Source organism: Dinoponera quadriceps, unplaced genomic scaffold, assembly GCF_001313825.1.
Source record: "Dinoponera quadriceps isolate SergipeBrazil2010 unplaced genomic scaffold, ASM131382v1 scaffold343, whole genome shotgun sequence".
Lineage (NCBI taxonomy): Eukaryota > Metazoa > Arthropoda > Insecta > Hymenoptera > Formicidae > Dinoponera > Dinoponera quadriceps.
In genome coordinates, this window is record NW_014554441.1 from 152,361 (window position 1) to 166,624 (window position 14,264).

Sequence of the window (14,264 nt, forward strand, 5' to 3'; positions counted from 1 at the left end):
GGGGGGGGGGGGGAGGGGGGCGTTTTACGCGAGGTGGTATAATCCACGATGGTTTGAGTAGACTGGCGGACAAGCGGGCAGAGAGAGAGAGAGAGAAAGATATCATTTCGGCGGAATTAACGACGAAGTCGCGCTTAATTCTCCGATGCACTTTGCAGCAGTTCAAATGACCCTTGCGATGCGCATAAACGTTCCTAGCACTGGTAACAGCGTAGTAACGGCTAATTTATTAAGTTGTTAATCCGCGTAGTCGCGCAGCCGATTCCTATCCGAGTAATTTCGAACTTTAACGGACAGTATTATCCTCCTCCAGGAAAGAAAAAATTGCGTTGCGCGGAAATGTTATATCTTCTTGTTCTTTAAATATTCAGGGAATGTGATATAACATGCGATACTATTGTTAAAATATTTTTCGCGCGATCCCACCATTTCCATAGCGTGTGATAATTTCGAATTCGCTACGGAATAATTTCAGTTTTGTCATATGTCGGGGAAAAGTATTAGATCGATCAAAAGGCTCGGTTCGATTTTCAGTAGATATCACAGTATTACAGACAAACGCGTTGATAATATTTCGCTGTCAAAACGTTGGCAAGGAATCATGGACATTAACGGAGATTATTGACTGATAAATCACTTGTCGTCGAGTGCAATAAAGTGAAATTCGATTAAAAGACGAACCGAACTTTGACTGACCCGATGTAACGATCTTTATTCTCTCTTTCTCTATCCTTTTGACATCTCCATTCGAAATAAAAAAATCAAGGTCGCAAGTATCTCGCTACCATATATCGACCAGTTAGTCATAAGAGCCAGTACGGGAGAGCTACGGTAATAGAGCGATTCAGAGCGAAGAAGAAGAAGGAGAGAGAGAGGGTGGCATTCTTCGACGTGGGCATTTATTTTCGGCCAATTAGCGGCATTCCACGACGCAAATATCCCCTTCGCGGCTTGTCTACGGGTTGCATAACCCGGCGGGGAATGAGAAGAGCGAGAGAGAGAGAAAAATCTCGAAGAGGCGGAAGATACGCGTCGCGAAAAGACGGCAGAAAGAAGGGAGCGTGGACACGAGGAGAAAGAGAAAAGAGGACCCGGCCGAGTGAAGACACGTCGGCACGCGACACCCTTCGGCTCGACGTTGTCTGTTTCTTGCCCGGCACGTCCTCTTGAACGACGCGTCATGATGTCGCGAAAAAAGTATCACATTCATCCGCGGCTCCTCTGTGCGGCTCTCTTTAGCAACTCGCACGTTTGGCGAGGGTCTCGCAGCGACCGAGCGACGCGACGAATCGAGAGTCGATCTTGGCGCCTCGTTGGCGCCTCGCACGCGATTCTTGAACACGTTGATTTTCTTTAGCCAGCTCGAAACTTAGGTCCTATGTTAAACCTTTAATTCTACAACACAGTGGAAGCTAAAATGGCGAAATAACGGTTCAATATCAATTCTAATAATACTTTGACTTTTATGATGTTTTAAATTTTCGCTATTTTAGCCCAAATAAGTTGGTTAAGTTAGCGTTGAAATGAAATCTGTAGAATGAAAAATTCAAGAGAAAAATTAACAAGTGTCAGCATCGTCAAAGTAAGTTTTCATTAGTCTATAAACTACCCAAAGTAGGCGCAAACTATCCTTAAGAGCGTCAAAGTAGCATCAAAATTTCGAGACCTCTTCTCTAGTAGACTTCTTCTCTAACTTCTAACGACAGTATCATTATCGTTACATTGTCATTACGCAGATATAATGTAGAAAAGTTACGCAACGACAACGTAATGATAATGATACCGTCGTGAAAAATTACAGAATAAGCTCGCAAGTCTGTCACTGACAGCGGCGAATGATTTTTTCCGCGCTCGACGAACCTCGTCTCTCTTTCTCTTTCTCTCTCGTGTCGCGAAGGGAAAGAATCTTCGGGTATCGGCAAAACCGTCGGACGAATCCGTACGTTGATAGTCGCGCTGCCGTAAACGCGACTTTAATCGTTCACGCCGCTCGTATATCTCATTCCGTATTCCGGCGAACTAGGTTACTTCAGAATCGGAAACGCAGACGGACGGATTCCTGCGAGCGAGCCTCGTGACTGGCTGGTTGGCTGGGCTGGTTGACTGCTCGCCGTCGTAAAATATATAGCCTTTAATTTATACCCGAAGTCCGGGAAGCGGATCGGAGAAACGGAGTTTACAGGCTGGGACGCGCCCGGTTAACGAGATTGCTTCCTATTCCTTTCTCCTGGCGCATCCTCGCACAGATCCAACCGATCCTGCCTCGATGTACCTGCGCTTTATGTGGAAAAACGCGCGAATCTCGACGCTTTCAACGACCATCGTAGGCGAACGATACAAGCTTCTCTCTTCGGATTCGTCTTAATATGTGTGTGTGTGTATATATAGCCGTACGATCGTGTCTCGTTCGCCGGTAATCTCGAAAAAGTATTACCGCGTGCCGTGTCACGGATATTTTCAGCTCGCTGAGATTCTCTCACGCCGAGTGGTATTCCATTATCTTTGCAGACCAAACAGACATATCTTTCTATTTCTCTCGTTCTCTCTTTCTCTCTCTCTCTCTCTTCCCCTCTTTCAAGCGCAGTCGAGTTAATTCAAAGTATCCGTCGCTCTTGTTCGCGCCTCCTTACGCGATCGCTTCTACTCGGGGCGAATGTAATTCGCGCCAACTTTCGACGGTGATTTGTGTCCGGCGATGCCACCCGATAATTCACGCGAATGCGAATAAGCTGCACGCGCATCACTTTGTTTCGAAGCCGAATTCTCCGACAAATTTGCATTCTCCCTCTTATCTTCTTCTTAAAATATAATCTTACGCACGGGAGGGGAACATCGCCGCGTGTGTCTCGTGGTCGAGGGACGAGGTGTGCGAATTGTTTTTTCGCCCGCGCACATTATTATTATATACAAGTCCTTTGGCTTAAATTTATTCTGGATCGAGTGCCAAGTCCATCGATATATCCATTCACCTTTTCGACGGGCTAACTCTACTCGAATATCGCACGTCGTAGTTGTTTCGTCAGAGGTAAATTTTAATATCTACGAAGTCACCTTTTTTTTATTACCTTTTCTGCAAAGAAGTAATCACTATTTCCGTTCCCGTGACTGGCTGGCAGCGCTGCTTTTGTGATGATAAATTTCTGCAATTATCAACTACGCTGATATGACACAAAATTACCGACTGGAGTTTATGTTAAATAGTGAACTTTTTTTGTTACGCTTAATCCCGTAAGACCTGGTCTTTAGTATTACATCGTTACTATTTATTCGTCCCATCGCTGCTGTCTCTATCTCTGTGCGACGATAACTGCCAAATTTCGTGCGCGTGCGTTTCGCGATAAGAAGGTGTGCAGATATTTACATATTGTTATTATGTATGAGTCATTTAGTGAAATTTACGTTAGATCGGGCGTCAAGACCATCCATTTTCACCATTCGCCTTTTCCACCAGCCGATATGTTCAGTTTGCTCGTGCGTCGGAATTATCTGACCACGGCCGACCACGTACTATCCGTTACTACTTATCTCTCCGCTCGTCGATGCGAGCCGACGGCCCGTCTCTACTTCTTCTCTCCGCGACGGCGATCGCCTAATTTCGTGCGACACTGTCTGCCGTGCTCTGACATTGGTGGGATTTTTGAAATTCACGAAATGCTCCCGCGTCTGGCGCGCCTCCGTCCGTCCGTTCGTTCATCTTTCGCCGCGTTTTCCCGCTTTCTTTCCCTAAACACGCTTTCCACGAAACTCGACGCGACAATCGGGACTTCGAAAACACACGACGCGAAAAATATCCGTGAAATATCTGCGAAATAAGTATCCCAAGGGGAAACGAAAAAAGAGCACGCCGAGGAGACGAGATCTCTGCGCGCGGCTGTCGGGAGAAAAATTTCTCGTCGGTTTGCGGGGGCGGGGGTTTATCCCGGCGACAGCTGTCGTCCACCGACTTTGCCCGATCGCAGATATATCTTCGACATTCGCGGTAACCGACGGATAACGCAGATCAGCGAGAATGCGCGACTAACGATTCGAGCCTTTTTCCCACCGAGCCCTTTCTTGCTCATCGGCCTCCGCCACCACGACGGGATTAAGCGGGCCCTTGTCTCTCTCTTTGCGACGGCCATTCGCGGGAGTAATGGTCGCGGACTTACGATCTTGTAGACGCGGCTTTTACGACCCGGGATCATACCTCTCGCTTAAACCCGGCCAGCTACCATTCGCTCGCTTAACGACCGATTGTCGTCGTTTGCTGAATAAATCGTTACTGCTGACGCGTATGATCTCCGCATAACTGCGAATTCTATCGTTCGCTCCCGTTTCTAGAGCGTTCGAATGTATCTCGATAGAAGAAATTAGGACGGACCGTTTTCCGATAGGCTGGTCTCATTTATATATTTATTTGTTGTGAGGGAAATGGTGAAAATGGAATCGCAAAATATCCTTTCCGGAATATAGGATATTTTTTCATATTCCCAATGGAACGTTTTGCGATTCTTTTTCCAGTTTTTCTTTCCTTTGTGGTGGATGTGTAAATGAAACGCACGATAAACGTAACTCTTTTAGGCCAACCATTCAGTAGCATCCTTCCCGAGCGCATGTCCGAGGCGGGGGATGAAAAAGGAGCACACCGCGTCCGCGATACGCCGTAATGCGCGTTCCTCGCAATTAAGCTCTCGTTTACGCGTCCTTTTTCAAATTAACCAGCTTGACAACTCGCGCGAGCACGATGAGAGAGAAGCGGAGAGCGCGAACCGACCGACGTCAACTTCCCTGACACCGGCTCGTTCAGCCCGAGAGGGCCGCTAAACGATTAGGCGGCGGCGTCTCGTGACGTCGATCAGCCTGACGACGTCGCATCGCCTGGGTGGCCCCGCGACTTCGGCCAGATATCTCGCTTTCGGGCCACCGTGGCGAAGCATCGAGACGTCGTCGCGTTCCCCGTCAATTATCGTCGCGATTTATTCACGGTGGAGAGAGCGAAGCTCGTCCGTCCGTCGGTCCGCGACCGTACCCCGGGCCTGTCCGCGGCCGGCGCAATTATTCGCGGTTTTCCAGCCGCTTCCGGTCGCCTTCTTCTCCTCTTCCTTCTCTTTTACTCTCTATTCCCGCTTCTCGCGGAAAATTCGGTCGATGAACCCCGCCACTGATCTCCCGTCTTTTCGCCTAGGCAAGTCGTCGGGTAATTACCGGCGTCGTCCGTCCGGCCGAGGTAGGACGTTCTGGCAGCCGTCCGCGGAATACTGATTGGAAGTAATTACCGTGACGGCGGAACCCCGACGAATTTAACATTCAATAACGAAGCGCTCGTGCGCGTCAGCGCGGCGTGTGGTGCGGTGTATCTTCGAGACGAGCGAGACAGAAAGCAAGAAAGGAAAGAGAGAGAGAGAGAGAGAAGGAGAGAGAGTAAACCGAAGTTTCGTGTAACGAATTCTCATTAGGGCACTCCGTGCTATCTAATTAATCGTTATTGCGGCCGGAGTCGCGGGGAGAACCAGATCGAGCAAAACCGAGGGAAATCCAAATACATATGATGAATCGTTCACGGAGAAAAAAGATTGATCGAATTAACGTGATAATGGACGAATTAAACACTTGAATGAAGCAGCATTTATAGTTCTAAGAATTAAATTTGATTCATAAGAATCAGAAATGCTGTTTTCTTCAACCAAAACGCATTCAGTTCGTTCATTGTCCCGTAAATTCGACCAATCTTTTTTCTCCTTGTTGGTTATAATCTTGTATTTATATCCTTTTCTTTCTCTTTTATTGATTATATTTGTCCCGTAATTCTAAAATCTCTCGCTAAATCGATTATCGCGCCGAAATAAAATTGAATATAACATATTTGAAGTTTCCTTATGAGTAGGGCGGGTCCGCCATTTATCATAGGCACTACTGATATACATCTCGCATCTACACTACTTCAAATAGAATCTTAAAAAAAAGTCTTCCAAATGAAACTCGTAGTTCTTCAAGCCTCTCTCCGAGCCGATTCTCACGTCAAAGTAAAATAGAACGTAGCACATATGAAACATGTTGTGTAATAAGAGTGAGTGCGCTATCTATCATAGATTCTGTTGATGTATTCGTTTCGCATCTACTTGAAAGAATCTTCGAGAAGAACTTCAAACTAAAATCCATTCATTGTAATAGCTTAATATTTTGCGAAGTTTTGCCACTTGTATGTTTGTCTATCTCAGTGGCGAGCTCGATTCTTTCAAACTTACAAAACTAATATCACTTTTTCCAAGAAACGGCGATTTTTGAGTAAGAATTGTAACACAGGACGCGCCTTGCCCTGTGCAAATAAATTAATATATACCTTCTTAGTACATACAATCCTCGCTCGAACCTTGAGACGCGTTTACGTCGTTGCAGCCGCCGTGGACAGACTTAGCAGCGCACAGTTGCAGCATTTAAATCGCGTTAAGGGGTTAAATTGATCCTCTCCTCGAGCTCGTTCTAGTGTTAATTAACTCGCGCGGATCCGAAGAGACGAGGTCTCTCTCTCTCTTTCTCTCCTCACTCTCTCGGTGAAATGACAGCGAAACGGCGGAGTTATGACCATTGGTATACACGTCGCCGGCTGAAAGGCGCGGTGGCGTCAGCTCGTTAGCGCCATTATTACGATCACGAGTCGCTCGGCGCCAAAACAGTGGTTTCGAATTACCGAGGACACTGCCAAGAGGCGATGCCGTTAAATCACCGTGTGGCTTTTGTCATCCGAGCTTGCGGAGGTGGCGATCGAGAGCGGCCGGCTCTCATTGCACTGCGCCAATTAGCTCGCGGACTCAGTTAATTCCTTTGTTAACGCGGACGAACTCTAAAAGCGACGCCACTTTGTCCCCACTGGACGTTCATCTTCGCGACTTGTATAAATAGTATTTCATTATACTTGTGATTGTATTTGTTTTTGGTTGTTTCGTGAAATTAGATAATCCACCTTTCACATTTGGTGATCAAGATTGTAAGCCCACAGGGAAATACGAATATTTTGTGATTAGTTGTACATATGTGTATGTGTGTGTGTGTTTGTATGTGGAAAAAATGCTATTGTATCAGTTGGTTAACAACGCTATAGTTGGAGTATATCTTTTTGATTCAATATTACTAAAACTAATGTATCATGCAATTATTTTAACAACTCAAATATTAGTTCCAATGATATTGAATCAAGAAGATTTATGGCGCTAGTTTTATCGATACAATAGGATTTTTCCGTGTATGCTAATCCTTTGCACTCGAAGCCATTTTCATCTTATTCATTCAACGATTCGAAGCTATCCATGAGTGTATGTATTCATGAAGCCTGTGAGGTACCGTTTAAGCTGTATAAAATACTCTTCTTGTCTCTTGTGAAGCAGCACTCGAGTGCAAATGGTTAATCGTATGCATTATATCCCAGAACAAATTCTTCGCGGTTTCTCAGAGCTCTCTGGAGATTCGTAAACTTAAAGTTGAAAGGGAGAAGAAAAAAGATAATATCCGTCTCTTTGCGCAAAACATTGGACCGTCCTATCGTCGATACGCTGAAGTCACGTCACTTGGGAGCCGAGGAATATCGGACAGACGGCTGCGGTAACGAAAGGTTACAAGAAGGGCGCCGTCGTAGATTTGCCGCTCCGTTAAATCGGATGCAAAGTGTCACGATCGTATCCCCGCTGTTTTTATTTCAAGAAGACGTGCCCGAATGTCACCGTATGCGTGATGCATGCCCTTTACGCGTCCTGCCAAGACTGGGGGCGATTTCGATCGAGAGGGATTTATGGGAATTCACTCGGTGGAATTGGAAATGTTTCCCCGTTCGCCGAGGAAGAATTAAAATAGAATGGAAAAGGGCTGGAAAAGGAAAAACCCGAACGCTCATCGGCATTCTAAAGTAATCTCTGACGTCGAAGATCGCAAGCTCATAATTTTGCAGTGTAACTTCCCGTTAATTCTTCTCGATTCGTTTGACTCTTTTTTTCAGAATTAAGTTCGCGATACGGCGCTGGACGGAATGAATTAAAGAGTTGCGAGAGAAACGCTCGATGCGAGTTATGGGCGGTACAGAAAAAGGGGCAAAATGAAGAAGGAGGTCCGGCGGAGAAGAGAAGCGAAATTTATTGCGAGCAACTTTTTATCTGACAAATCTCAGGGGCGGGTCTGATTGAGGGATGCGTCGCCCTTTCGCGAGGCCACTGTAGCGCCGTAACATAGAATTATCGACGGGCCTGCTTAATGATTTTCCTGCATCCCCTCGTTGCTCATCCAATCCTTTTAATCCTCCTGGCGAGAAGCGAGAAACACTTGTAACGTTGCGGGATTAAAACGCGTCGATTAATCTTTGCAAATGAAATCGTTGGTGGGAATTCATTACCGGATATTACGCAACGAAATTAATCGCGAGATATTAAATTGCCGCCATTATTCTTAACACGAGCGCAACGCTCGTAGCGACTTACGGGTCAACGATAATGCAAGCGACGGAGTCCTTCGGCCATCCTTGACTACCTCGAGGTGAGCGGAAGATATGATTCTTTATCAGAGATGCGCTCACGTGTATGTGTATGTGTGCGATCGTCGAGGGGAAGGACGAAAAGCGGCACAAAGATTCCTATGTAGGAGAAAGGAGCGCTTTGAAGTCGCGCATCGGGATTCCCCGACTTCCTGCACTTCGTCGGAACGGTCGCGACAGCGAATTCGATTTTCTCGAGATTCCGAAGCGTAAAGCCATCTCGAGGATGCTAGCAGGAAAATTAGCCGCCCGATTGGCTGCGAATACGAGAACTCCGGCTCTTGTATACGTGGACGAGTTATTTCGTGCCGAACGAAGACGCGTCCGTTGCAATTTCGAGGATTCTGAAAAGGAGCAGCCGTTTTACCTTCGTCTTAGATCGTCGCTAAGATCCTAGATACTCTCCTCATCTCGTGCGAGCGTGTAATTAATTCCAATATAAAATATATAAAATACTTATAATCAATACATTTTTCTAACTTATTTTTAGCTTTTTTAAATGCCAAATTCTCCCATGCGTCCGATGCTCAGCGAACTGCTTCTTCGATCCCGAAATGATAAAAACGCGGAGTTTCATTTCGCAGCCCGCTTGGCCATCATCGTCCTGAGACGCGTTAGCTATTACGGATCCTGTAACGTGGCCGGTTAAAAGCGGGCACCGTAAAAGCGAGCGGGCAGGAGGCGAACAGTATGCGGTGGATATGCATTCTGACAGAAACCGGCGGCGTCCTGTGGGAAATACGGGCGACTTCCTGGCATTATGTGCGCGCCGGGTGTGAGGAAATTTAATATCTGAATCGACATTGGCGGCTACTCGAACTCCTCACGGCCGACAGGGACCGTCGACTGTTGATGTGACCGACCGGTATCGGTTCGTTTCTGTTCCCAAGGCGTTTGTTTGCTGTCTCGTTCGCGTGGAAAATGCCGAGGTATCTCCCGTCGCACGACTCGCTAGCATATTTTTAACTGGATCGAACCGTGTCGCATCCAAGGCTGGCGATCTCCATCCAATTCCGGCAGGCAGCGAGACGAACTCAAGTCCCGACGCCGGTCGTCTTGGAGCTGTCGATGTTGGAATTACTCCGAGTAGCCACGGCTGTCGAAACGACTGTTGTTAGAAGCGGCGAGAAAATCGGAAGTGACGGGGAGAGAATCCGACGACTCCGATCGTAAATAACTTCCGACACTCGAGCGATCCATGTTGACCTCTGGCTGGAAAAGCGTGTATCTCCGCGTTATGTGTTTTCCGGGGAAAAAACACACACACGCATAGAGGGCACTTATTAATTTCTATTTGTTTTCCACGCATCCCTTGGGCTTATATTTGTATAACGTGTTTTTTCTTGCTTCAATTCGTAAAATACATTGGTTCGGTTCGATTGTTTAGATCGGGGACATCCCGTTTGCCCTCAAGTACGATTTCCCGGCCTCGTAAAATTCCGTGCCCGCGGATGTTTAGCTTTGCATCCAGTTTGAAGCGCGCGGCAAGCCCTTCTCGTTTACCTCCTCCCCCAACATACCGTCGAGAAAATATTTATCTCCCTCCGATCGGGGAGAGCATTTTGTGCCCAATTCACGTCGATCGTCGTTAATTAAGAGAACTGGCGTCGTAGCTTCTCCCGATCGAGTATTTATCGTTTCTTTCGGCCGTGAGGGGCGGAAAGGGAAGGCAGGTGTCCCTGTCGATCCGATGGACCCTTCGGAACAAATTCGTCCGAGACCGCCAACCTGCGCCGGTCCCCCGACGACACTTTGGGGACGCTTTTTCACGACTCGCCGCTTCCCGGCTCTTTCTGCTCGTTGCAACGAGTAGATTAAAACCGATCGGGAGAGCGACTCCGTGAACTTTGTCGCCCTCTCTCTCTTTCTCTATCTATCTCTTTCTCAGTGTAACCCGAGCCAACCTCGGTCTTCCTCAGAACGATTCCGACTCTGAATTCGCGTAATCCTTTTTGGCTGCATAACCAGGTTTGCAAGTTTTACTCTCTTCTCCTTCTCTGCCCCCTTCACCACCTCCTCCTCCTCCTCCACTTTCTCATGCTATTGTTGTTGTTTTTTTTCGCGGGGGAAGGGAAAGCAAACGCGCGTACGACGATATATCAGTGGTAGCGGTGACGACGGTGGTATATCGCACTTTGTGTTCCACAAAGCCAGCGAGCTGTAACTCGTTGTGGAACGTGGTTAACGAAACAGTCGAGGTTCTGTTGCTCTCTGTAACGTCATACAAACAAACGAATCGCGTGTGAAAATGCAATTGCGGCACAATTGCGGATTACAGTTTTTGCGCCGGACTGCTCGATGCGCGAATCGACTCTCGTTCTCTCTCTCTCTCTCTCTCTCTCTCTCTTACCTGGATACGCTACGATCGCGATGTCACCGTCTGCGTTACGAGGTTTGATGGCGGATGACGAAAATACAGACCGCGCGCGTTGTCAATTTTTCATCCACGCTTCGCTGCTATTTTTCACGGGGTTCGCGAAAATAAAATAAGAGCGTTCGGCTTTTCCGACGACGAACTCGATTGTTGCTTTCGTGATCCATCGAAGCGCGAACGCGTCCATTTAGCGAACACGATGGTGAAACCGAGACCATTATAAAGCGATTTAGTTCGGAAGTAGTTAGAGCACGCGGTGGTCGGACCGCCGCGACTTGTCTCAATTTACGGGGACGACGCTCGCATTCCGCGGCCCGCTCCGGCGGCGCTAATTTATATTAATTTTAGACGCGTATATATCCGAATTAACGTGCCCGGCGCTCCCTCGTGCTGCTTTTTCAGCATTCCTGCGTGGGACGACTCGCTCGCGCCGCGAGCTTTCGACGCCGCGCCGCCGAAATTCGAGTGACAAATATCAAGCGAAGTCGACGCGGAAATAAACCAACAACATCTCTCATCTTTCTCTTTCCCCCTCCTCTCTCTCTCTCTCTCTCTCCCTGCTTCGTCAAAGGCAATTTTTGCAATTTTCGTGATGATTATTGCGGAAGCTCTTCGTGAAAGTTTTACTTCGCAAAAGCGTATCTACAATTTGCAGATTAGCAATTTGTTATTTTTAGCGGGCGCATTGTTTCAACACAATTACGAATGTGTCTCTATCGGAGACAGACGCGAAACGCTGCATTCCGAATTGCGTAGCGGTGCAACACGGCGGGGTGCAACGCGATATCGAGCGGCAGTCGAGCAAAAGCCGCGATATGCAGGTCGATGATTCGCCCGCTGTGCCGAGCGTCGCCGCCGCGGTGCTCGCGCTGGCTCGCGCGACGGCGGCGCGTGTCCGCGCGCTCGCTCGCGCGCCTGCGACGAATTAATGCATCCCCGGATGCATGCAAATTCCTGCCGACACGCTCACTGAAGGCCGTCTCTGTTCTGTCTGTTTGCAGATCCCGCATATCCCGCGATCACACGAGCATTCGTCGCACATCCACAATGGCCGTCTGTTTATGGTGAGTGTGCGTGTACGAGTATATACGTAGGTGTGTGTGTGTGCGTTCGTTATGACAGTAATTTGTGCAGACGAACCGACGACGGACGATCAATCGTTGCGCTCCCGAAATATATTCGGGCTGAAACCGGGAGGCGATGGTCCCGTGCCGGAAGCGCTTCATCGAACGTTTATCGCGATTCGCGCGGGGACGCGAATTCTTCCGAGCGCAAATTTTGCAGCCGCGGGAATGGGCACTTCATTCGCGCATCCCAATACATTCTCAAACGCGATAGATCAGGGGGACGCAGTAGCAGACGAGAAATAGTGTCGGCGCGGACTATCCGGTCCTCCGGCGCTAAATCATCTCCGGCGACAAGAGACGTCGTGAAGCTGAACTCTCTTAAATCCGTCTTATCCGGTGAGTTATGACTATGCGACAATAGCCGCGCGCGAGTTTCTCTCGGAACGCGCCTAAGCTTTACATCCGTGAGCCTGAAGGTGCGGAGACGAGAGACGAAGAGCGGGTTCGTACACAGAGCGCGAGCTTTCTTTCTCCCTCCTTTTGTTTTTCTCACTGGATTAATCGTTGAGAGATGAGATCGTTAACGAACGACTTCTTCTCAGTAGGAATCTCGGGCCGAATGATTGAATAGTTTTTCGGCCGTTAGCAACCGTGAGTCGAAAGATTCTTTTTCATTCTCGAAGCAACGGACACGGTCAAGAAGACACGGCCGAAGCGCGACAGCCCGTACGTCGGATATATTTTATTTGGCTTTTAGAATTTCATCCAAACAATAGCGGCCGAGCTTGAAGAGAGCGCAAAAATTCCATAGCCTTTACGTTTCTATTCGCGCGCGTGCGCGCCTCTTCGCAGACGTAGCTATTTTCATAAAAAGCTCCAAGTGGTTTTCAGAACCGACGGAAATAACACCGCGTCTTTTTTTTCCGCTACGCCTTGTGTTTCGCCCGTGCTCTTTCGCCTCGATATATTTCGAGTCTCGCCGCTGTACAATGTACAGTGCCTTGGAAAAGAATGCGTCGAACGGAAGGCCGATTCGCGCGGGATGAAGTCTCGAAAACGAAGTAATCATCCTGCCACGTTTCCCCTCTTTCTCCCCCGGTGAAACGCAACGTCGCAATGTGTTTTGCAAGGAAAAAGCGACCGAGATTTCCGAAGGTCGAGTACTCTCCTCAACCTTCGGTTTGAAGAGCGAGAAGTTTTCCGAAGTGAACTTCAAAATTCAGCACTTCCGATGAAACTTCACGCCTCGCGCCAAGTGCCTGACATTGATAACCCTTGGACAGTAAAAGTTTCGCAATTCGCCAATCTCTCTTTCCTCAAATGGCCATCTCGATGGTTCTTAATCGAATATCTCTGCAGCTCTCCCTCTCACTCTTTCCCGCTGCTTCGATTGTGAAAGCGTCTCGATGACTCTCGGGTAGAGCTGTGTCGATCGAACGTCCTCCGCGTGCAGCACTTGGACCATCACATCGTCGAGACCATCCGGAACTTTCGGATCGAACGTACCTCCCGGTAATTTTCGCGTCTTCTCCCAAACGTCGTCGGTCGGAGCTTCCGCGCCTCGTTGTGTAGCGTAGTCTTCACAGCGCTTTCGGACACGTCCGTCCATCGGCGGGCTTACGTAATTGGTAGCAGGTGGCGAACGACGGAAGGTGGTTGGCCCACGCAGACGAGCACGAAGAGCACGACCGCGCTGGCGGCGTCGTGGTCGTCGGCGTCTGCGTCTGCGACGGCCGCTATAAATAATCGGGGGAATCCCACGGTGCCAGAAGATATCGGCGTGTTCTCGGGCGCGAGCAAGAGAGAGAGAGAGAGAGAAAAAGAAAGACAGAGACGACACGCCCGCGAAAATATTCGCGGCTGTGATTTTCGCTTTTCGATCCTGACGGAGACGTCGCAACTGAGCGCCTTCTCTCAGCGCACTTTGATCTAAATAATAATTTAGAATAGGTTTTCTCGTTAATAATATTAATAGATTTTAATAAAAGCTTAAAAGAAATTAGGCTCTTATTGGCCCATTAATATTATTAACAATTGAATGTCAACACAGAGTCTTTTATTTATCTCTCATTAATAGATTTTCTAAATTTCTCGCAATGAAATTTCACTTCTTTGGAATTAAATTCACCCTAATCGATTGAAACATCCACTAAGAATCCGCCGTAAGCTTGGACGAAACATTCGCTCTTATGATTCCGCGTGGCGATATTATCACCGCAGCGTCGGGTGAATTTCACCCTCGTTTCGCGTGAGATTTTACCGCGAGAAATTCAGAGAGCACGAGAGCGATATTCGACACGTATCGGACCGGTAACGCGGAATAGATTCG

General features: G+C 48.0%; 1 protein-coding gene across 1 annotated transcript in view; it reads left to right on the top strand.

Annotated features, from left to right (window-relative positions):
• The window catches only part of LOC106748630, an 87,466-nt gene that overhangs the window by 70,562 nt on the left and 2,640 nt on the right, over positions 1-14,264 (top strand). Inside the window, exon 4 of the mRNA XM_014627344.1 lies at positions 11,870-11,932. Within this exon, the coding sequence (XP_014482830.1) occupies positions 11,870-11,932 (63 nt within the window). The remainder of the gene's footprint in view (positions 1-11,869; positions 11,933-14,264) is intronic.